The sequence below is a fragment of the Peromyscus eremicus genome, chromosome 15 (assembly GCF_949786415.1).
Source record: "Peromyscus eremicus chromosome 15, PerEre_H2_v1, whole genome shotgun sequence".
NCBI lineage: Eukaryota > Metazoa > Chordata > Mammalia > Rodentia > Cricetidae > Peromyscus > Peromyscus eremicus.
In genome coordinates, this window is record NC_081431.1 from 42,097,263 (window position 1) to 42,122,384 (window position 25,122).

General features: G+C 45.5%; 1 protein-coding gene across 2 annotated transcripts in view; it reads left to right on the forward strand.

Annotated features, from left to right (window-relative positions):
• Window positions 1–25,122, forward strand: part of Rgl1 (ral guanine nucleotide dissociation stimulator like 1) — a 256,031-nt gene that overhangs the window by 211,005 nt on the left and 19,904 nt on the right. For both annotated transcript variants that reach the window (XM_059280899.1, XM_059280900.1), the window contains 7 exons: window positions 5,596–5,780; window positions 8,756–8,880; window positions 10,435–10,650; window positions 13,669–13,772; window positions 18,223–18,307; window positions 22,609–22,698; window positions 24,914–25,000. In XM_059280899.1, the coding sequence (XP_059136882.1) occupies window positions 5,596–5,780; window positions 8,756–8,880; window positions 10,435–10,650; window positions 13,669–13,772; window positions 18,223–18,307; window positions 22,609–22,698; window positions 24,914–25,000 (892 nt within the window). The remainder of the gene's footprint in view (window positions 1–5,595; window positions 5,781–8,755; window positions 8,881–10,434; window positions 10,651–13,668; window positions 13,773–18,222; window positions 18,308–22,608; window positions 22,699–24,913; window positions 25,001–25,122) is intronic.

Genomic DNA, 25,122 nt, shown 5'->3' on the forward strand with positions numbered 1-25,122 from the left:
GTACAGCGGCTGCTGTGGTACCCCTGAGTCCTCTGTACAGCGGCTGCTGTGGTACCCCTGAGTCCTCTGTACAGTGGCTGCTGTGGTACCCCTGAGTCCTCTGTACAGCGGCTACTGTGGTACCCCTGAGTCCTCTGTACAGTGGCTGCTGTGGTAACCCTGAGTCCTCTGTACAGTGGCTGCTGTGAGTCCTCTATACAGTGGCTGCTGTGGTACCCCATGGGTTGCCGCCCCCCACCCTGGTGACTGGGAAGTTGGGATTATTTTCCCATGCTCCTCTACCAAGGCACCTTGCTAGCCAGGTGTTACCAAGTAGGACCTGTCCTTACTGAGAAGTTGGTGGACAAAGCCTGTGTCACCTGACACGGCATGTGCCACTGTGCCCCGCTCCTCCCGTCTCGTCCTGTTCTTTCATTAAACGACACTCAAGCCCACTCATTGTTCAGCTGTCTCACCTCAAGACCTTTGCTTATAGTGTTGCTCCAGTTTCCATGCCACTGATTCCTGCTTATCCTTAAGATCTCAGCCCCTAGGGAGACCCTCCTGAAGCTTTGACCAGGTTCCCTCTAAAGGTCCCTGGACCCCCTATTTACTGCATAGTTAGTAAGTGGATATGGAAAATAAAGAGTGCTCTGTAATGCTAACTTAGTTATCATGTTGACTCTCCCTGGGGTCTCTTCTGGAAGGAAAAGCCTTCGACTTGACCTTAGCAGGCTCCACACATGGGCATCTGATCACGTGTGTTCCTTTCCCCATAGGCTTTTGCAGTAGGCAGGGAAGGTGATTCTTGACAAGAATGCCCGAGGTAGAAAGCACCACTCTGGTAGTCCTCTGCCATCGGGGTTGGCTGTTGTTGCTGGCCACCCATCTGGCATGTCTGCTTAGAGTGACACCTCCTTTTCGGACGGAGGAGTCCTGCCTGCTCTGTAACCCACCAAAGAATTGCTTTGGAAAAGAGATATCAGTGTTCTCTTGAAAGTAGACTGTGGCACATCTCAGGCTTTCCACCTGGTCTCAGTACTCCAGTCTTCACACATTATTAAAGACCGTGTCTTCTGGGTAATACTCTAATTTGGATGCCTCTGAATTGCTGTGTCTTAGTGTGTCCTTTGGGGGTGTTTGTATGTGCTCGTGGTCACAAGTGCATGTGAAGTATTAGTTCAAAGCTATGACCTTCTTCCAGTGGGTGTGGGGTCACAAATGTTGAGGCTCAGTTTGTCTCTGTGATTGGTGGCAAATTCTAAGTTGACTTCCATGAGTTGATCTCACCAAGCCATTTATCCTTTTCAGTCCCATACTTCTGTGACTTTTGGTAGGTCATTGTAATCATATTATCAGTTAGGTCTCTCCTGATGTGTCTCAGAAGGTCCCATTGATGTGCCATTTGAAATCACAACTGATCAGTGTCAGAGAGATGCCAGTGTTTCCGGTTAGGGGTCAGCGAGACTGAGTGAGCAAACTGTCCCAGTTGACAGGTGGTCCTGCTGCTGAGGAATTGTGTTTTCTCTTCTCCCAGACCCTTCTTGTTCTGTGCACAGGGCCGAGTGACTTCTCCAGTTGAACAGACACACTTTCCTGTGCAGTCGTGGCTGCAGCCGGGATCCCCCTTCCTGGTTCTCTAATCCTCCTGTTCAGTCCTGTGAGGTGTGGAGCCAGGCAGGGACGATGGAAAAGCTGCTGTTCCCTTTCCTCTGTCACATGTGCCATGTCACTTTCCTTCTCGGAATCTAACAGCCCCACATTTGTATCTACTGCTTGTTCTATCGAGAATGGAAAGTTTCTTCCCAGGCCCGGCAAACATAAGGCCACTGTGAGCCTCGGGCAAGGGTCCAGGCCTTTCCAGAAAGCCTCCTTCCCTGGCACACCGAGGAGCACTCCTGATCAGAGGGCAAGGGTCTGCTTGTGGTTAGTTATGCTGTCTCTGCTGTTCTCTGACTTCCTCCTCCTCCTCCTCCTCCTCCTCTATTCCTCTTTTCTGTGAAAATGCTTTTCCTGTCTAAGATCACAGTGGAATCTCAGCACCTCCTTAGGCTAGGCCGCAGCAAGGTCATTGTTAAGAGCAGATAGATGAGGAACTCACCATAGTGAGTTAAAAGTGTTAGACTACGGACAGAATGGGCATGAGTCTCATAGGGATCAAGGTCACTCCAAGGTTACTCTTTTTGTGGCTCTTCTGAATCTGTGACTTTTCTTGGACACTGACTACATAATATGCTTTGGGGAACTACTCACAAATGTACACAGACATAAACCAAGTATAATTGTTTACAATTACAAAAACATGAAAATTATTTAAATATCTGCCTGCCAGAGGAAGAATCCTTAGATTCTTAGAGGTGTACCCATGCAGTAGGACACAGTGTTTATGAGAAACCATAAGATAATCTAGAGGCGGTGACTAGAGAGGTGCCTGTAACATACTGGTAAGTGAAAAGAATGTTGATTTATATTTGCATATCATGTATACTGAATATGTGTGTACAGCCACAGAAATGCCTGGAAGTATATACTATACACTAGTAACAAATCATGGGTTTGGAATGGGGATGGAAGGTGGAGTAGATATTTTGCTTTTTAGTTTATGTAGATTTGTGAGAATTACTATTTTACAATCTTATAATCTTAAAACAAGCAATTACTATCAGTTAGGCAGTAATTGATACAGTAATATCACTGACTTACCCATAAGATTTTTTTCTTTTCTTTATTTCCCTTTCCTTCCTTTCTCCGGACCCCTCTCCTTTGTATTGTTGAGAAAAGATTTCATTCTGTAACCCAGGCTGACCTGAAACTCATTCTGTAACCCAGACTGTCCTAGAACCCAGGCAGCCCTCCTGCCTCAGCCTCCAGAGTCCTGGAGTTACAGGCAAGTTTTACCTCATGGTTAGATCTGTGCTCCTTTCGACTTCTGGTGTGTGTGTGTGTGTGTGTGTGTGTGTGTGTGTGTGTGTGTGTGTTTCTGTGGTTTTCATCAGTTTCATTGGAAGACTGTATTCTCACTGAAATGGGGAGGGAGTCGTAATCAATTCTTTATTTTAAGAACCACAGAAGTGTTCTTCTGTAAGACTCTAGCTGATGTATGCAAAGGTCAGGTTTTCAGTGTTCTGGTGTCATCCCAACTATGTACCCCTCATGGTTCTGGGCTTACTGCTTATCCAGAGGAAGGGAAATCACTCACAAATTATATTTTGTTATAAAAATTAAACATTAGATGATAACTTGATTTTTTCTTTTATTTATTCTTTGACAATTTCATACATGTATATACTGTGTCTTTATCATATCCACCCTCCTGTCTCCCCTTCCACGCTTACCAAACACCTCCCAGCCCATACTCCTCTGGCTTTTTAACTAAGTCCAGTTAGTGGACTTCTGGAATGTTAGCTGCTGATAAATGTTGAAAACTATGGTATTTAAGTTTGATAACAAAAAAGGAGCAATAGTTAGTATAGTATGAGGGTCCTCAAAATATGAAGCCATTGAGTTCACTGTACTCATATTTTCTTCCTTCCTTCCTTTCTTTTTTCTTTTTTCTTTTTGAGACAGAGTCTTACTATGCAGCCCTAGCTGTACTGGAACTCGCTCTGTAGACCAGGCTGATCTCAAACTCACAGAGATCCACCTGCCTCTGACTCCTGAGTGCTGGGATTAAAGGCATGTGTGCTAGTATGCCCAGCTCATGTTTTCAATTTTAATCCAAAACCCAAATTACTTTCTGTCAGCTTTCTGGAGGGAAAATAAAGTTTTTGTCAATTTTATGTAACTTAAAAGATTTAGAGGATTGAATTATTTCTATTATTGTGGTAGTTTAATGTCATTTGTTTCGTGTAGATGATGAATATTAGCAATTCCAGATGCCATAATGTCTGTGGCAGTGAACCAGAGGCGGACACAGTAGAGAAGCGGTCAGTGTGCCGATGTTCCTGCCCCAAAGCCAGGTGTTAGGTGGGCTTTTGTGGGAGGCATGCCTTGACTGCAGTTCAGCTCTTCGGTATGAGTTTACAGGATTGAAGTTAAGACACTGTGACAGCTGGCTGTAGCTCTACACAGTGGAGAGTAATTTCTACTCTAGTGTTGGATTATATAAACACTTTGTGTGAAGTACAGTAGCTTTCCTTTTTTGTGATTCTGTGGATCAAACCCAAACATGCCTTGTGCATGTTAGACAAATGCTGTACCACTGAGTTACAGTCCAAACCCTCTAAAGAACACTTTGTGGTTCTGGAGGGATGGCCCAGTCTTGAGATGCGTGCTGCACAAGCATTAGGACCTGGGTGGATCCCCAGCACCATGGTTTTTTAAAAAGAAGTTGGGCGTGGTGAAATATAGCTATCATCCCAATGCTGGAGAAGCAGAAACAAGAGGATTTCTAGAGCCTGCTGGCCAGCCGGCCTAGCCTAATGGTGTCATTAGTAATCTATGAACAAGGTAGATGACTCCTGAGGAGTGACATTGGAGATTAATCTCTGACCTACACACACACTTTTGTGGGTGAAAGAGTTTTGTCTGTGTAGCTAAGACTAAATGTGGTTTCTCTGCCTTGGGATACAGCAGGTACTCTGTGGTTTCTCTGCCTTGGGATGCAGCAGATGCTCTGGTTCCTCCTGGTGTCTTCTCCAGCCAGCATCGGGGACAGTCTTTGCTGTGAGCTTGTGTTGTTAGGGAGGCAGAGTATCTGTTTTTGGAAAAGGGACCCAGCCTGGCATGGATCTGACCCCAAAGTGCCTGTGGAGTCTTCTTTGAATATGAAGCCTGGAATGATGGTACTCCAAACAGGTGACCCCTTCGGCATTGATCTGACTCTGCTCTCAAGGGAGGAGCTGTATCCCAGCTTAAAGGCAACACCCTGTGTTCCTTGGGATTTGTCTGTAGCATGCCTGGTACCCAAAATGACCCTGGTCATCTCTGAGCTCTGGCACCTGTTGTACCTTGGTGAGTTAATCAGAAGAAACAGTGTTGCTTATCAAGTTCTGGGGTTTTTTTGTTCCAGTTTTTTTTCCTTTAATCTTTCAGAGGCCCTAACTTCTCCATCCACAGTTCCTGACATGTTTCTCATTGTAATTTGAGAAACGAAGGGATAACTTCATGAGGAAATGTTTGTGCTTGTACTGAAGCCCTAGTTAGGTTTATAAGATTAGACTTACTCATTACCCCCCAAACACAGACGGATTTCTGGCCTAATGGTATCCAGGTATCTCCTAAAATATCAATATGATTAGTTTTCTGTTTATAAATAAAAATTATTTTATTATTATTTTCTATTTATTTATTTATTATTTCTGTTTATTTATTCGGGTTATCAGGCTTGGTAGGAAATGCCTTACTCACTGCATCATCTTGACAACTAGTTTTATGGTCTTTAATTTGAGCAAATCCACATTTAGTGGATTGTGTTCAGATTGCTTGGAAACTACTTTGGGGACTCTTTAAATCCGCTCCTCATTTGTCTGCCTTGGATGGATTTTTCTAACAACAAAACATTACAAATCCCCCCAAAACTCCCTTCAGCTACGGACTGTGGTGTCCAGCGCTTGTTCTGGGTCCCACAGGCGTCCATCCGACCCCGTTCAGTGGCTCTCCATTTCTCCTTCCCAGTGCTATTGCCTCCATCCTGCGGGCCTGGCTTGACCAGTGTGCGGAGGACTTCCGGGAACCCCCTCACTTCCCTTGCCTGCAGAAGTTGCTGGAGTATCTCACACGGATGATGCCTGGCTCCGACCCGGAGAGGAGAGCACAAAACCTTCTTGAACAGTTTCAAAAGCAGGAAGTGGATCCCGACAGTGAGTACCTGTTTGGTCCCAGGTAAAACTAGATTGGGCTTCTGCAGTGTGGAGGAGGTTCCCCATTTGTTGAGTAAGAAACCCTGGTACCCTCAGAAAACTGGGGTAGGTGTAAAATGGTTGAAGTGTTAGCTTCCGAACCTTAAAGTTTTAGAGTGAAAAGAGGGATTTTCAAAACTGCCTCCAGAACTTTACAGATTAAATTGTGAAGCCGACTCAGAGGAGCGAAGCCGTTTCCCCGGGCTCTTCCCGTTACCAACGATAGAGTTTCCTTGATTTTTTATTTTTTAACTTTCGCTTGTCAACATGGGCCATGCTGAACATGAACTGGCTACTTATTCTCTGCCTAAGATCTCCTATCAGATGTAAACCTGTCACAAACAACCCCACCATAAGGCTGGCAAGGATTCAAGCCAATTTCCCTCTTTCAGAAGCTTGGAGGGGTGTTTCTCCTTTGCCCTAGAAAGCATCACTGTAATGTGTCCCGGCAGCGTAGATTACTGTCATCCACTCTCTCTAATGGCCGCATCAAAGGAAGTTTCTGAGGCTGTTTTTTCCTACTGGAGGCTGACCTCTGATTTCCAAGGACAAATGCGGGGGCCACTGCTGCTGGCCATAGAGTGTTTGGACTGCCAAGCTCTAAAGAAATTAGTCAAGAGGTTCCATCAGGTTTCCCGAGTGATGAGATAGCCTTTCACTGCAGTGCCGGTAACAGTTCCCATGGCAGCTGACCCACTTGGAACTTCTGATGGGCACTTCCTTGAAGTAATGCCTGATTTCCTCAGCGAGGGAAAGGAAACGGGTCCTAACGCAGATAAGGGATGCCACCCCAGAGCCAAAGAAAACAGTAACTCCAAATTCTACTCAGTACCTGTTGAATGGTTCCTATGTACTGGGGACCGGAGAAGGGGAATGCAATTGCATCATTTGGCTCAGATTGCCAAAGGCTTTGTATCTCAGATGACTTCATCTGCCGGGAATGCTTGAATACCCGGGAAGCTCCAGCTGCCAGACCTCAGCTCCCTTCAGGGCCTCAGCTTTGTGCTGGAGTGGAAAATGCTGTTACTGCTGTGCACTGGAGCCCAGCTCTCCCCACCGGGGCCGCCTCTGGCTCCATGCCTAATTGGGGAACCAGTGGGACCAGTCACTGGCCTCTCCAGCTCAGGGACTGGAGGCCAGAGCTCTTTTGGCAGGCAGAGGCAGGGATTAGGGAGGTGGCCTGACTTCACAAAAACTTTTAGGCAATACCCAAGAATGAATCTTTTCCAAAGTATGGGCAATCGTTATCAAGAAGACTCTGGGCCCTGTTTATGAAGTTCAGGTGCCCTTCCGGAGTAGGGGTGTTGGGAGCTTGGTTCCCTTGTGCCCCACCCCTCAGGTCACACTAGCGAAAGTAGCAAGCTCTCCTGTGTGTTTTCAAAAGTAAAACTGTGCTTAGAGTTTTTACATACCCCCTGGAGAGAGTCAGGTGCTGGAGCAGGGAAATCATAGGCCAGGTCCCAGAGAGAAAGGATTACAGTCTTCACACAGAGTTACATTCTAGGTGCATACCAGACTTACAAATGCTTGAATGAATGAATGAATGAATGAATGATGTTAGTCCTTAGCCTGTACTCTCCTTGGCTGGAGCAGGACAGCCTCTGTATTGTTTTACAGGTATTGTGGTACATTGTAGCTGTCGGGAGGCATGGAAGGCCCCTTTGAACTTTGATTGGCACATCAAATTTTTTCTCCACTGAATGAGAAAGTACCAGAGTTGAGTGGAGGGAAAGTGCTGGGATCAGGCTAGCATCCTGCACAGGGTGGGATTTTAGCTCTTTAATTGGTACTTGTTTGTATCCAAGATAACAGGAATAGGTAGTGCTGCCCTCCTACCTTTTCCAGACCTAACCCAACCCTTCCACATCAGAGCCTTCAACTCTGAGGTCCAGTCCTGAAATCACAGCCCTGTCACCAGAGTGGGTAGGTAGCACGTGGTACCTGACAGGGAAAGTGGTATAGGTCTCACTTTGGGCTCCCTGTTTCTCAGAGGTAGCTTAGGAGAAGCTGCATCGATTTGATGATGTAAGATGCCTAAAAGCGTCCATTCTAAAGAGAGAAGGGCTTAAAATGTGAACATGCTGAGGGAGTAGTAACACAGAAGGGAATTCCTGCCAAGATGTCATCGTGTGTGACTAGGGTCCCCCTCCCCACCCCATCCCCAGAGCAGTGGCAGGCTTGACGGGAAGGAGAGTGAGGGGTGACAGGAATGAGGTTGGGAAACAGCTCAGGAACTGAGAGAAGATTCCAGTAAGGGGACTTGCAAGTGGAAGCTGGAGGTTCTTGCAGCGGGCCTAAGTGGGTAGTGATTTTCTTTGACTTCTTCAGTCTGTGACCCTTGTAACTTTCTGGTGATTGATGATCAGCTATATAGGGTTCCAGTGAATTTAGTTAAAATTTATTTCACACTTTGTATGCACTCAGGGTGGAAGCTGATAGAAACTTTGAAAGTTTGAGGCTGCGAAATGTTTTTGAAGTTCTACGGGTCTCATGCGCATCTCTGAAACCCAAATGGCCTGTCCTACCCACCAAAGTCTGGCCTGCTTCCTGCTCAGTCTTAGGCTCTGGTTCTGAGTGGCCCAACAATCAAGGATTGTGTGCCTGGGGTGAAGGTATTAGCTCGGTTAGTCCCGGAAGTGACGATGGAGTTGGTGGGAGCTGAGATGAGGGGTGTGTTCAGCTTCCCTTCTGCAGTCTTTGTCTAGGCTAGCCTCTGAATGACTTCTCTGGGATAGCTCAAGGCCTCTGAGCTTAATAAGAATGCATACACAGGATTGGACCTCCATTTTGCTCCGATATATCGCTCTTGTTCATTTCTACCTGTGGTTTTCTGAAGAGTTAGCTCTCTTCTTCCTGAAAGAAGGAAGTGTAGCTCGACGCCATGAACAAAGCTTTATGTGGCACCCCTTTACTGATTGTTTCCCCATTGTGGACAGATGGACTTCTCAACACCAGCTCCTTCAGCCTGGAAGAGGAAGAGGGACTGGAGAGCGGAGGGTCAGCAGAATTCACGAGCTTCTCAGAAGATCTGGTGGCAGAACAGCTGACCTACATGGACGCAGTAGGTCTCTCACTGAAAACATGGAAAACGTACCAGTGGCCCCAGAGGGCAGTGGGCAGCACTGGGGGATGTGCTGGAGCTCCCTTTGAGTCTTTGACTCTTTGAGAGTCTGTGGCTGCAAAGGGAGGAGAGTTAAGATGCTACGTGAATCACTCCTGTGAATAATTCAAGCCCCAGCTCTTCTTGCAGTCCTGGGTGAAAGTGCATGTTCCTCGGCGTTCAGGTCACAGAGGGAAGTAAGAATTCTAATCCTAGTGAAACAGAATCTACCCTGTTCTGTGGGTATTTCTCTCCCTTCGGACTCATAAATATTTCAAGAGCCGAACTGTTTATTTGGAGGATTGTAACGGGGTCAAAGCACAAGTTAGGGTGAAGTAAATTCATTGACTCCACATGTGACCATATCTGGCGGCCTGTTTCCACGTGCGTTTCCTGCACACTTGAAATTTGACTCTTTCTGTGTGCTGTGCGTGCTTGATGGTGTTAGTCACATTTCAGAGCTTCACGTATGCCGGAAAACATAGTTAAAGAATTAGCAATTACCGTGGTGGTTTTACTCTTCTGCACTTAACTGAGCTCTGTCACTCACGCAGCATGCGAAATGGCCAAAGTTTCCGTCTAATGGGAAAGCAAATAAAGTTTGGAAAGTAGATCAGATAGTCTATATAGAACACATGCTGGGTGGAAAGTAGATCAGATAGTCTGCATGGAACACGTGCTGGCCATCTTTCTTTATACCAACTTTTACACATCTTATATTGAATTGTACAGCTGATCTATTCAGCTGTGGTGTTGTTGTCGTACAACTGATGGGGTAAGGGAAGGATGAAAAGTACCTTATTTTTATTGCTTTAAGGAAAAGACCTGAAAACCAGGCTTTAGTTCCCCCATTCTTCTGTGTCGTATGTGAGGTTGAATTCCGCCCTCCTTCTGTTAGCTTCTTTCTCGGCTTTGAAAAGTGAGAAACAGTTGCACTGAAGGATGTGGCATGTGCTGTGTTTATGTGCCCTTCTTCTCAGGTGGCCGAGAGCATCTGTTTGCGTGATGGACCGCTTGAGTGTCCAGGCACTCGGTCTGATTGGGAGGTTAAAATAGCCATTGCCTCTCTTCGTTTTTGATCAGCAGCACAGAACTTCATAGTGTTACTTGACTTTTCTGTGCAAGGTGTGGAAATAAAAATGGCTTTGGTTATTTTCATTTTCTTTTGGTCAATTTTTCCTCAGTTAAGCAGATTCAAAAGATCACGTGGGGTCCAGGTGTGGTGGCGCACACCTTTAATTCAAACACTGAGGATGCAGAAGCAAGTGGATCTCTATGAGTTCAAGGCCAGTACTAGAACAGCCAGGACTACATAGAGAGGTCCCATTTAAAAAAAAAAAATCCAAAAAAAAAACAAACAAAAAACCTTCCAAAACATAAACAAACACCATGCAGCAAGTCAAGCAGAAAAAGATGATTTATCCATTCACAAAACACCGATTTTCAGATGTCCTAGATGACATGTTGTGTAAAGCATCTGTGTTTTCTTTAATGTCAGTTCCTCTTTTGTTTCAGCAACTATTCAAGAAAGTAGTGCCTCACCACTGCCTGGGCTGCATTTGGTCTCAGAGGGATAAGAAGGAAAACAAACATTTGGCTCCTACGATCCGTGCCACCATCTCTCAGTTCAATACCCTCACCAAATGTGTCGTCAGCACCATCCTGGGGAGCAAGGAACTCAAAACCCAGCAGAGAGCCAAAATCATCGAGAAGTGGATTAACATCGCTCACGTAATTGTCTTATAAAAAAATCCTTGTGCTTGGTAGATGGCCTTCCTGAGGCCCTGTGACTTCAGACTTGAGTTCTCAGACAGGAATCGCACTCTGTTGAGGCCCAGAATCTAGTCTATTGGAGCTGCTGTTCACACGCCACGTGACTAGCATCTAACACCGTGTGCAGAAAGGCACAGTCACCAAGTCATCGTTCTTCTACTGTAGGAGTCCCTAATGTGTTTGAGTTCCAATAGTGTATGCTGTAGGGCTATAGCAAGGTAGACCACAGTTGATTTAGCGGGACAGGAGTCAGATGACCCCCACCTGTGCAGGAGAGGCTTGGGTCAGCAATGTCAATGCTATAGATGGGGAGGGAGAAAAGTTACCTCTGAGTCAGGTGATCAAGGAAGACCACATGGCTGAAGTCAGCTTTCTCTATTGAAGGGTAGGATTCTAGATACTTGAAGATGAAAGCTTTATTCTAGGCAAGAAGGAGCTACAGTCAAAATGAAAAAATGGTTGTGAAATTAGTTGATATATAAATACCCTATTAGTCTATCGTGTTCTGGGCCATGGTTGACCCTCAACCAAAACAGAACATATTTTGCTTCACGTCCCATTAGACGTATTTTCCCACCATGCCTTGTTTATAGGGCACACTGCCTGAATCTTTCACATTTTCTTTTATTGTTTTTGACCAAAAAAGTGAAGCCACAAAAGTTCCAGAGAATTTGCCCCTTTTTGAGTCTTTAGGATGGCCTGTCACCCCACACATGCTAGTGTCTGAGAGAAATAAGCAATAAGCAAAACACGGGAATTGTAGAGAACTTACATCTCCCCTGTTCAAAGTCAAACTTATTTCTCCACAAAAAGTTTTGAGGGAATTTGACACTAGCATGGGGGTGTCTCTTTCTTCTTAGAATTGTAAGAAAATATTTTTGCCACAACATTTATGTCTCAAAACTAATGGTCTTTAGGCCTGAATTCCTTGACCTACTTAGACAGCCAAAACACAGCATCCCTGTGTGTGGCGTAGTGTGACTCAAAGACTGACTTTGGTTGAAGTTAAATATAGATTGTGTTTTTATATGATAAAAACTCTGTGGATAACTCATCCTATAGCCTGTGTACAAAACCAGGAGTCTTTATCCTTGCTGTGACAGTAGGCTTTTCCCCAGTGTTGAATGTGTTATGTCTCTTGAAATCGTGTAGAATAACTTCATAAAACGCTGAAACTCACAGGTGGTTTTCTGCCAAGATTTATTTTATTCTTCACTCATTAGTCACAGTCGATTTCTATTGAAAAATGATATTAATTTTACATGTAGAAGCGATCTCTGACCTAATATGGGTGTGTTTTCTTGGCCTGGCCTCTGGGCTGCATTTTTGGTTTTGCATTGCATCTTTTGGAATACGCCTCCTTTTCTGGAAACATGACTGGGTGCTTCATGTGTTCCCTGAAGGCCTCAGCCTCAGCCCGTTACTGAATAATGCGTTCCATATGTTTATTACGATGGACGTGATATATCAGGGCCTGGGTGTCTTTATTTATTGCAAGTTTCCTGATTTTTAGAGCATAACTTTGGGATGCTGAACCTTTGTTGAACCGTGCTGTCAGTGTGGTTTCCAGACAGCAGCAGTTCTATGCTCCCTCCCTCCCTCCCTCCCTCCCTCCCTCCCTCCCTCCCTCCCTCCCTCCCTCCTCTTCCTTCCCTTTCTTCCTTCATTTCTTCCTTCCTTCCTTTCTTTTTTTCTTTCTTTCTCCCATCTCACTTTCCTCTTTCCATCCCCCTTCCCTCTCTCCCTGCTTCCCTTTCTCTCTCTCTCTCTCTCTCTCTCTCTCTCTCTCTCTCTCTCTCTCTCAATAAAGGCGACATCAGGACATTTTTAAAGGCTGGGCATGACTTTTATGAACTACATTGAAATTGACCCTGAAGAAAATGTTTGAGGGTTTAGTTGGCATGCAGGATTTTGTCATGCCAAATTGGAGAGTTCTGTGTTTCCTCCATAGTGCAGATCAACAGTACTAAGCAAAACGATTCTTGAAGCAGTTTGCGTTTCTGCCCAACTGCTCTGCCACGTCTTCCTGAGGTGTTCTCCCTGAAGCCAAACTTGCTCACACAGGGTACTCAGTTGTACATCCTGGAAAAAGTGCACTCCTGTGCACTTCTGTGTAAAGTGTCTCCTCTGACATTTACTCAGTGTGGTCACCCCAGGCCAGCCAGCAATGAGACCCTCTCCCTACTATTCTGTAGGGTTTTTGTTTTTTGCCTCCAGGGTCACTGACTACCCACATACGGGCTTGGCCCCTTTTGGTAGGATACATTTAAGCAAGGAGCCTCTCTCCTTGCCCAGAAAACAACACCCAGAATCTTTCCTGTTCTCTTTCTGTTTTGTTTTAAAACACTGCCAAAATGAAACTTATTTTAAAAGCCTGAGTTATTTTGGAAGCATTGAAGTACCAAGGTGTTTCTGAATGTTTACGATTGTGGGACAAGCCAATTTGAAACCAAATGAATGTGTATAAAAATATCCCCCCTTGGCTAAGAGCATGAAAGCCCAAGTTCAACTTGTGGTGAAGTTTTATTGCCAAGTTATATACACCTCACAGGGCACGAGCTCTGTATACCATCTGAACTTCTGTGGCTGCTGCCCAGCTCCCCTAGAGCCTACAGGGCACTGTGGTCCTCTGCATGGATTCCTAAGGCGTGTATATGCTTCCTGCAGAAGAAAATGGCTTACCTCCTCTAGTTGTTTTTACTGGGAAAGCTGGAAGCTATAAAACTGTAACAACAACGCAAAAATATATTGGGGGGGGGGGAGGGAAACAAGCTTACTGTGCCAAAATCTATAAAGTGTTTTGGTGACTGGGGCGGGAGGAAGGAGCCACTTTTTGATGTCCGGTATTTATACAGCTGCCTATTTAGTGGTAAGAATTTCTAGCAGCTGGAATACCTCTAACACAGGAAACCAGCAGCCCACTGTAATACTGATATTTAAATGCCTTTCATGTCTTCTTCGTCACTCCCCGTACAGGAATGTCGAATCCTCAAGAACTTTTCCTCCTTGAGGGCTATCGTCTCCGCTCTGCAGTCCAATTCCATCTATCGGCTGAAAAAGGCTTGGGCTGCTGTCCCAAAGTAAGTCCCCCGCGCCTGCTCAGGTTTTCTCTGCCCGGGCGACTGGTACTGTGCCGCTTCCGTACCGTGGGTGCTTACCGTCAGAACACATATTATGTGACCAGAGAAACATATTAGGAACCCGTGTGTGTTCCAGCAAGGGTGTACTAATGAGTTTCGTGGGAGGGCTGCTGCAGAAATCACACCGATTCTCGGTGTGTGCCAGAGCCATGATTATCAACCCTGGGGATGATTTGAAGGGTGTGTCTGGATGTGGAAGGATGAGGTTGTGGAGGCATGAGGTTGGGCAGTTTGCATGACTTCTCGTTATTTTCCAGCCTCATTCCAAAGCCCTAAGCTGCTCCAGGATGTGAGGGATAACATATGCAGTTGAGACCTTAGTTATTGATGATTGATCGAAAGCGATTGTGTCCACTTCCGCTTCAGCGTATTAAAAGCTGTCTTAGGTGAGGGACACCTTTCACGGTGCCTGACTGAGATTATCAACTACTAACATCCTATGCTATGTTTTCTTCATACTTCTTGGTCCGACCTTTGGAATAACTGGTAACACAGTGTTATCTTATTCTGTCACTGTTGCTGTTTCTGCCACTTTTGGAACTTTGACTGTGGACCAGAGACTTTTTTTTTCTCTAAAGGAAGGGACAGATAGTTCTCACATTAATTCAAATTTAGAGGGTGTCTTCGTTAGAGTTTCTACTGCTGTGATAAACCACCATGACCAAAAGCAACTTGGGGAGGAAAGGGTTTATTTCACCATACATTTACAAGTCCATCATCCAGGGGAAGTCAGGTGCAGAGGCCATGGAGGAATGGTGCTTACTGTATTGCCCAGCCCTCTTTCTTGTACCATCCAGAATGACTTGCCCGGGATGGCACCCCCCACCGTGAATTGGGTGGTCACATATCTATTATCAGTCAAGAAAATGCCTCCATAGAATTGGCCTGTAGTCAAGTCTATGGGGGCATTTTCTTGATTAAGATCTCTTCTTCTCAGAATATTCTCGCTTGTGTTAAGTTGACATAAAAACCAGTCAGCCCAGAGGGTAAGCCTTGTGTCGTGGGTACCAGGTGGGCTAGCTCCATCCAGACCTTTCCAGGCTTGAACTAGTGAGGCTGTCAAGGTGTGTCAGGAAGAGTGTGGGAACTGCCTGTCTTCCCTGTATGCAGCGTAGTCAGTGTTGAGTGGAGGGAAGTCAATGGACTCTCTAGCTATGGCTGCCCTACATTTGCGCTTGAGCTGCAAGCCCTCCATGCTCAGTTCCATCGTCAGCCAGAACTGATTAAACCCTGAGCGACTGACACTGTTTGTGTTCATTACTTGTCTGGTAACTGCTATGAAATACCCGACCAAAGCACCTTAAGGAAGAAAGGATTTATTTTGCTTTACAGTTCTAGAGGATATAGTAGGCGGGGCAGTAGGGGCAGGAAGTGGCTGGTCACCTTGTATCTACAGTCAGAAAACAGAGCAATGAATGCTCGTACTGAACTTGGTTTTTCCTTTTTGTTCAGCCCAGGACTTCAGCCTGTGGGATGGTATGGCCCACCTTTAGGGTGGTGTTGTAGTTACTACTCTGTTACTGTGAAGAACAAAGCAATTTATAAAGGAAGACATTTCATTGGGGGCTTGCTTGCTTGCAGTTTCAGAGGGTTAATCCTTGGTCATCATGGCAGGGAGCATGATGGCTGGCATGCGTGGCTCTGGAGCAGTAGACAGGGGAGAGGGGGGACTGCATCTGGCATGGGCTTTGAAAGCTCCAAGCCCACCCATAGTGACACACCTCCTCCAACAAGGCCACACGCCTAATCCTTCCTACACAGTTCTGCCAACTGCGGACCAACCATTCAAATGTATGAGCCTACGGAGGCCGTTCTGGTTCAGACCAGCACAGGCCGGGGGTTCCACCTCAACTATATCTAGATCTGTTTTTAGAAATATACCCAGAGATGTATTTCCATGGTGATTCTAACCACCATCATGCTAGTCAATCCTATAAGGGCCCACATCAGCAAACCAGAGTGTCCTAAGTTTATGCTGGGAAATGGGGTGCCAGGGGACTCAGGCTTTCAGATGAGATGAGAAACAACTTTGATTGGTTAGGCAGTTCTTTGATGCTTTAATAAGAAGGAGTTAAAGTGAATGATATTAGTCCTAGCACACAGAAAGCAGAGGCAGGTGGACCTCTGTGGGTTGGATGCCAGCCTGACTGATATAGCAAGTTCCAGGCTAGCCCGTCTTACAAAACAAATCTTTTTTTTTTTTTTTTTTTTTTTTTTTTTTTTTGGTTTTTTGAGACAGGGTTTCTCTGTGTAGCTTTGCGCCTTTCCTGGGACTCACTTGGTAGCCCAGGCTGGCCTCGAACTCACAGAGATCCGCCTGCCTCTGCCTCCCGAGTGCTGGGATTAAAGGCGTGCGCCACCACCGCCCGGCACAAAACAAATCTTAATGTGCTTTGAGTTGCAGAGCCATAGGAATCCAAACCGCCTGCACTACAAAACTTGAGCTGTGTCAGAGCAAACGTGGAAGCAAGGCTCCCAAGCTCACGGCACTTTTCTTGACGGCCACTCTTAGTTTTCTGCCCCCTCTCCATTTTCACTGTTTTCAGGAGTGCCTGTAACTCTGTATGAGAGAGATTAGTTGATTCATTTCCTCGGAACATACATTTAAGGAAGGATACAGGTCCGAAAGAATCACTGGGTCGCAGTCCCTGGTAAAGCAGGAGGGGAAACCAGAAGCCTACGTCCTCCACCCCTTGACATCCCTTCCCTTCCCCCCGTTACTATTCCACATAAACAAAGGAATGGTCAGATGTTAAAATCCAGCCTTGTCTGACATCACTGGAAGATGACTGTGGCTTTCATTGCTGGTTGACTAGTACAGCCCTGTGGAAAGTCGCCTTGCTAGCCCCGGATTTCTTCTGCAGCACGTCTCAGTCTTAAATGACATGTTCAAAGGCTAGCGCACACGGGGGCTCGAGAACTGGCTGAATGGTTAAGAGCAGTCCGTGCTCTTGTAGAGGGCCCAGGTTCAGTTCCCAGCACCCACATTCATTTGTAACTTTAAGTCCAGAGGGCCACATGCCTCTGGGCTCAGGGCACTGCACTAATACACCTCACACACAGACACACATAAACACATAATGAAAGTCATACAAACAAATCTTTAAAATAATTCTCTACAGTACATGTGTGTTAGTTTCTTGGGTTGCCAAAGAGAAGATCCATTCTTTCAGCTAGCTTTTAAAACAATTTTCAAAAACAAACAAACAAACAAACAAAAAACCAAAACAAACAAACAAAAAAACCTGAATCCTGTTGGACATGTGTGATTTTTTGGTTGGTTTATGTTTTAGAAAGGAAGCCATAGAATATCACTGAAGCCCTTTCCATACCAGTTTTATGTGTTCTCCATGGCTAAATTCAGGGAGGTGGAGTTACGATATCTTATTTAGTAACCACTTTTATTATAATCCTTTACATTTCTAGTTTTCAGTAGACAGAGGCTGCCTACTTATTTCTTTCTATTGAAATACTTGCATAATTAAGGTCTTAATTGTTTCCTCCAAAACAGAAATAGCTTTCATAGTTGGGTATACAAATAATATTATACTTACTGTAATGCAAATAAGTCTTAATAATGGCCTTTTTATGATAATAAAGATGTTGTATACGTGGGGATTTGGCTGCTAATCATTTGTGGCCTTCAGAGTCATCCATTCAGTGGCTGTGGAAAGAGGTGTATATAGACAAGCGGGGTGCTCTTGGGGGAGTGCCTGGGGAGGGGCATGAACCTCACTTGTGGGGAGGGGCATGAACCTCACAGGTGCTTTACATGTCATGCTTCAGTGGTTTTCCTATGTACAGATGAGAAAACTGAAACATAGTAAAGTTAAGCAACTTGTCCGAGATCATCTCTGAGGAAGTTAGTAGGTTTGAACCCATCCCCCACGGCTGTAGAACCCATCGTGGTTCTCCCAGTCCACTCTGACTCTGAGAATAGGAATATGGGCCCAGGATGCAGAACACTTGGGTTCTGTGTCTGCAGCTCTCAGCAGTCACTAGTGAAAACTAGGGCAAACACGGCCATGGCGTCCTTCCTTCTAAACTTAGGTGTCTGGCCAAGATGACCTCTGCAGGACTCTGTGTATTATCGGGATAAATGCTTTTTAAACTAACTTAAGGGAACATCTCTCTAGAACTTGATGCCTCAAGTGAATTGTCATTTTTTAATTAAATATGTTAGAACAATTCCTCCTATCACTTGGGTAACCGTGTTCATCTTTTACAGAAGCTGTCTACATGAGGACACTCATTAGCTCCATTTGTGTTACATTTCCCACAATCCTGAGGTTCAAACGGTCTTTTGTGGCACTGTGTACTGAAGACGGCTAAGCGTAGGTGTCGGAGTTTTGCTATCTGTCGTTTATTTTTTCTTTATCTTTCTTCGTAGGGACCGAATGCTGATGTTTGAAGAACTTTCAGATATCTTCTCTGATCATAACAACCATCTAACCAGTCGGGAACTGCTAATGAAGGTGAGGCTCCTGGGCAGCCCCCAGGTGACTCTGGGAAGAGCGACTTGAAAGCTACTTACGTCCCTTCAGCCTCCCAGGGCAGCAGAATTTGTATCTTATATACAGTCTAGGAAACGTGGGACTGAGAGAATTCAAAGCCCAATTGAGCTTTCTCTTTCCACCTTTTCCTTCTTCCCACCCATACAATTGAATCAAAACCAGGGTTCATATGTGTACGTCTTTAACAAGCAGCTACTCAGTGCTAGCAGTTGTGTGAATGAGAGGCCTTGGAATGGTCCGTCAGCAAAACAGCTCTTATAATGACAGAGGCCAGCCTGCAATCCCACATCTTTTTTTTTTTTTGACCAGATTGCACAATATTTTTCAGTCAGCAGTGTTTTATTGAGCCCCAGGTAAGTGGTGAGGCCTGAACTGCCTGCTAGGCACAGGGACAGCCCGGCTCACTCTGCTTCTTTAGAAATGTGTCGAATGCCTAGTATTTATAGAACATGGAACTTGTCTTTAGAAATATGAAGATGTATAATGCAGCCTGTGTCGAGGAGTTCACCGTAGTTGAGGACTGTGGACACTATACAGTAATTACCCACACAAAGACAGGTAACTGCACACTCACTGGGGAGTTCATACAGGCCAGGTACTATCTCCATAGCTGTCTACCATTTCAGTTTTGTCTTCTTGGTTTTGTAGAGAGCCAAGACCCATAGGTGGATGTAGCATGGCCCAATCCTAAGCTACACACCTAATAAGTAGTGTAGCTGAACTGTGAATCCAACTTAGAGACAGTCAGAGACCTGTGCTTTGTTTCCCTGATGCCTGGTGCAGTGCCTTGTGTGAAGTACCTACACAGAAACTGTTGTTTGACTGTGTGGATTCGTGGGCTTGTCAATCACATAACTGTATTTTTCCTGCTTTGGTTCCTTGGAGTAGATGATGTAGGGTGGGCGGGCAGTTTATGCCAGTGCCCGACTTTGGCTTTGGCTACCTGATGAACGGCACACTAAACAATGATTCCTGTGACTGTATCACTCCTTGTTCATGTCTTTCTGGATTTGCAGACTTTAAGTGGAAACCCATCTGGCTGGAAGGACATGGCTTAGCGACCTCCCAGTCTGCAACACAGAGCTAGACTCACTGGAGCCACACACTGAAATCCCAATAGCCCTGAATCATCCTTCCAAGGCAGATAAATTGAACTGTGTGCAGCTCATTGCCTGGTGACAGACTTCTGGCTGAAACCTTAGATGCAGGCTATATCTAGACATTAAAGATCCCATAAACCTTTCTCAAATGGAGACATCCACCTCGGTACTCTGAGTTAAATGTCACATAAGGCTCCAGTCCCAGTGAACTGAAAAACTTGGCGATGAGTTCAGGTGGCCTGTGCATTGTCATGAATGCTGGTGGAATGCTTTGGGCAGGCCATATGTGTGTGTGGATCCCTTTACCATCATCTCTGTTGATCATTATTCATGTGAAGTGTATAGTTCTGGGTGTAACTTCTCAACACAGTTGTAAATAATGAGATCAAGGTACTTAAGATCTCAAAGTAAGTGCTAAGAAAAACTACTGGGCCCTGTCTCTAATATGTTACTCCTAGACTCTGCTTTATAGTTGGGTAATCTTAGTTTAAAACGACCTGTCTTCTACTTCTGGGTGAATGTAACATGCCACTTCTCTATTATTATGACCCAGACAGTATAATACTTAGTAAACATTGTGGTTTTCCTTCTAACTCTTGAGAAAATATTTTTTTAAATTTCTTTTCAAAGACTGTCTTAAATTTATGATTTTTAAACTTTATGATTTCTAAAACTTAGAATAATTACAAATCATTGAATCTATAGATTTCAAAACAACAGAAAGCAAAATACCACCAAATTGTGGTTCTTGTGACTCTTGGTGGTTGACAATTATCTCTGGTTGCTTTAATATAAACATCTTCTAAAAAAAACCTTCACGAGTCTGGCTCTGGTGGAAATGAATGATCAGTGAAATGCTACAAGATGTTAATATCAAGGTCGAAGCAAGAGGCCATTCACACTGCAAAAACCCCATCCAAACAAAAGTTTCCGGTAGCTTCTGAGCTGCAATTTCACCATCATATCTTAAAATTGAGCCAGAACCCAGCAGACAAAGTAACTGGAGACCTCGCAGAAGTCTCTCTGAGGCCCTGGAACAACATGAATGCAGTTGGATTCTGCAAAAGTAGAGATAAAGGAAAAGTGAGACAAAGGGGAGAGACTCATACTAGGGAGAAGGTCAGTGGTGGAGAGGGCAGGAGGAGCGGGGATCGGAGTGAGAGGTTGGAGGAAGTACATGGAGAAAATTGAAATCCACTGACACAGAGGTGATGGTTGAAGTCATTTCCGACGACACAAGTCTGTTGGAAAACAAGATGACTTGAGAAGAGGGAAGAGTAGCCGAGTCTGAGTGTGAGCCGCGAAGGAGGCAGGAGGAAAGAACCCAAGCGGTGCATTACAGGAGCCCACGGATGGTCAAGGGAAGTTCACCGCGGTGGTGTGGTGGGATGGCAGTGTAAAGAACTTCAGGCCAAGGGAGGAAATGACTGCAAATATTGATATGACAATTGAATGGATTTCCAGTTGACATTCCAGCGGGAAGACCTAGCGGTGACCAGTCGCCTCTTCCTTCTTTGTCCTTATCCTTTTCCTTAGACACTGTGTGATGAGGCTAACCCTGAGTTTACGGTGTAGCCCAGGCTGGCCTTGAACTCATGATCCTCCTGCCTTGACCTCCCAAGTGCTCAGATATAGGAGTGTACTGCCCATGCTGACTTGTCAGCTTTGTGGTAGGGCTGCAGAAATGGACTCTCACTCTCAGGAAACCAGGAAGTCATGAAATCAACAACTCTTGCTCCTCCTCTCTGTTCTTCTTCTCTCCTGCTCCTAGGAGGGAGTCTTTAGTGCTCCTTAAGATCCTTCTGTTGGTTTATGATCCTTAGGTTTAACTTTTTAGAATTCCGAATAAGAATCTTAGATAAGCAGGGCATGGTGGAACATACTTAGTCCTGGCACTTGGGGGGCAGAGGCATGTGACCCTCTGTGGGGCCAGCCTGTTCCATAGCAAGTCCCAGGCTAGCCAGAATTACACCGTTAAACTCTGTATTTTTAAAAAAAAAAAAAAAAAAATTTAGACAAATCTCAAATAATTCCCAGAGCTCTCCCTCTACCCATAATTGAGGTTCTGGAAGAAGTTATACACTAAAGAGAGGTTGCTGCTTGTCTTCATGTCGGGCAGAATTGATTTCTCACTCCAAACTAGGTCCTTAAGGAGGGAGCGCTGGTCACCACCTGGTATGGGAAGTGGCACACTAGACTACTGTCATGAGTCCCCAGGAAATCTGTGTGGATGTCATTGGGTGACAGCTCCGGCCCTTCCCATCTGTAACAAGGACTACTGAGATGGATTCTGTGCCCCAGTGGCACCCCCAGACAGGATCCCAGCTGGTTAATGGTAGAATGTATCTATGCCTTGGCACTGTCAGTCAGGCGCTGACACCCAGAAAGATTCCTTTTGTAATTGTAAGGTAATATAAGGTCACATGCTTATAATGCAATCAACCCAGGAGAAACTGACTAAGGAAAAACTAGTATAGAGTTCACACTGAATTGCAAAACCTTCCATTCATGCAGTTCCTGGAAAATGAGAACTTAACAAGACCCTGAAACCACAAAGCTGAAACATTTTATGTTCAGTCAGCAAACCCATGATTAGTTGTTACGTCGAAGCTGGGTTCCTGTGCCAGGGAGCAGGCATGGAGCTTGGGTGGCCATCTGTCCTCAAACCCCAAGAAGAAGGGTAGACTTGTAAGAGTTCCAAACTGGAGAGACATCACAGGGGGACTGAGGAAACCCTGCAAATGACCCACCTTTCAGTAATTGGGATATATCCTAACACTGGAACTTCCTCAAAATCTTGCTATGCAAAGGTTTCATTTGGCTAAGAAGTACCACACAGTCCCCTTCCTTCACGGAATGCTGGCGCATTCATTCTAGGCCAAGAGAAAGAAGTCATAAAATGTTCAGGAAGAAAGCTTCATTTCTAAGACATAAGATTACTTGGCATGAAACCCAGGATATGTGTAAAAAACATCTCTCATTTTGAGAATCACCCATCTTGTGTTGATGATTGATTTTCTAGTGAAATTAGGGACTCTGCTTTTGCGTGGCATCTTGGGATGCAGGAAGAGATTGTGTTCCAGAACGTAGACACGTCTTTCCTTCTCTCCCAATTGGTATCCTCCATGACTCTCCTCTATGTACGCTCGCTCTGCTTCTTAGGAAGGAACCTCAAAATTTGCAAACCTGGACAGCAGTGTGAAAGAAAACCAGAAGCGGACCCAGAGGCGGCTGCAGCTGCAGAAGGACATGGTATGTCTGCCCCTGTTCCCTGGCAGGAGAGTGGCCCTGTGAACTTGACTGGGCAACTGGCATATGACCCCAGCATCTTCCATCTGCAGGGCACCCACACTTGTCAAAGGTCTCCCCATTCTTTGCCTTAACCTGGGAGGTTTTTAGCGAAAGTGTTAGTCCCAGTGAGAAATGAATACCAAGAGGTGCAAATTCCACATAGCACCCCACATACACACACCAGATGATGGTGTAGGAAAGTGTGCGGTGGGCGTGTCCCCATCCCTCTTGCCGTCCCCCATCCCACTCTTACACTAGCATGCTGGACCACTTTGCTCAGAAGCCTCCCAGGCTTTCTACCTACATCAGCTCTGAGTATATAATGGCCGAGGAAAGACATTGTCTCCTGCTAGGAAGGTTGGTCTTTGTATTTAGAGATCATCATTTCATTTGTTCCCAATCTCCCTAATCATTGCCTAGCTCTCCTTACTAATTCTGGGTCTTAACCGGATCTAGTTCAGTTCTGAGAATCCCATGCCTCCTCTCTGAAGGCAGAGGGACAGCTATCATCTTCTTTGGTTCTGTCCTTAAATCCCCAGCTCTTAGCAGAGGGTGTGGGGACAGAAGGGGAGATCAGAGACTAGACAAATGAATATTCTCACCCTTGCCTGGTGAGAACTTTCCTTAGGGCTGGACATAAATCAGTAATATTTGTTTTTTGAGTACGAGAACTGCTCTGTAACCTAAAGCTGATCAAACTCAAGAGTGTTTCACATTTTGGGGTTGTTGAAAGACAGTTAAAAATAGCTCTAGGGAGGGTATTTTAGTTCAGGATAAGACCTTGTACACACGACGGAGAAGGACAAGCTCAAGTAGAGCTGACAGTAAGTTTCCGAAGGACAAAGTCCTGCGTGGTGTGAACTGGCTGAGGACATGGCCTGCCTCGTGCCAAGTGGCCTGGGCTTGCCCTGCCTCAGACTTTGTATTCCTGCCAGAATTTCCCTAACTGCATATATAAGAAGGTGTCCATGCCCGCCTGCCCACCATTTGTTTTCCCTGTCGAGTACGTGTTCCTCAGTGGCCTTGTGGAGAACAGAGACAGCTTCAAACGAGATCTCATGACATGAAAGTAAAAACCTTGACTCACTTCTCCCCACTTTTTTTTTTTTTCGAGACAGGGTTTCTCTGTGTAGCTTTACGCCTTTCCTGGAACTCACTGTAGCCCGGGCTGGCCTCGAACTCACAGAGATCCGCCTGCCTCTGCCTCCTGAGTGCTGGGATTAAAGGTGTGCACTACCACCTCCCGACATTTCTCCCCACTTTTAACATCGTCTATAATGGTGCTATAACAGGCAGTCCTAAGAAATGTACACCGACAGAATCCTGTCAGTTAAAACCGGGACCTCGCTTGGAATTCACCTCTGTTGTTCTAGGACGCAGTCCAGCATACCAGCAGCGCTTAGCTGTCAGGATTTTCTAATCACTTCTGGTCCATGGCAGCTTCAAAGTCTTAACTTGTTTGTCATGACCTCGGCGGTCATCAGGAGTACCACCCAGGAGTCCTGTAGAATGCCCCACAGTCTGAGTTTGTCTTTGTTTGTCTAGTGATTAAACTGAGGTCACACCTGCTTGGAAAGAATTTCCCAGAGATGAAATACCCTTCTTGTCACATCCTGTCAAAGAGCTATGTGGTGTCAGCATGGCATCTGCTGTCGTGTTGACGGTGTCCCTGATGATGAGACCACCACTAACTTTTTGGTTAAAGCAGAGTTTGCCAGATTAACCTGTGTGAAGTCCCTCCTCTCTCTCTATCTTTCTGAAGGCGACTCACTAATAGGGATGGCCCATACGCCTTTCACTGGGAAAGAGTGGTCTGTTCTTAATGATGCTGGGCCATGGCTCTCCAGGGCATTCCAAACAGCTGGAAGTGTCTGCACACACTGAAGAGAGCAGACCCCACTGACCAGAGCCTGAGCACAGTAGACCCCACTGTGAACACACTTGTACGCGTGTGTGATCTGGTTAGAGGCGTGCTTTTCCTGAATGAAAGTTAGACATTAGGTCATACAGTTCCTGTCCTGTTTGCGTAGGGCTTTAAAACAATTCCAGTCCTGCAGGAGACACTAATGACTCCAAATTAGTCTTGCCCGGGTCTATTTTCTCTGGTGTGTGGGTTACCGAAGCCATTGAACATTTCGGTGACAGTAAAGACATCCCTTCTCTGACTCCTTTCCAGGGTGTGATGCAGGGTACCGTGCCTTACCTGGGCACCTTCCTGACCGACCTGACCATGCTGGACACTGCTCTTCAGGACTACATTGAGGTGGGTTCTCTGTAGCCGCCTGCACCCGAGCCAGTTCTGCACAGCCACACCTGCAGCCTCCTCCTTGGCTACATGGAGAAGAAGTTTGTTTCTCTCAGTATCTATATAGAGCCCACAATGCA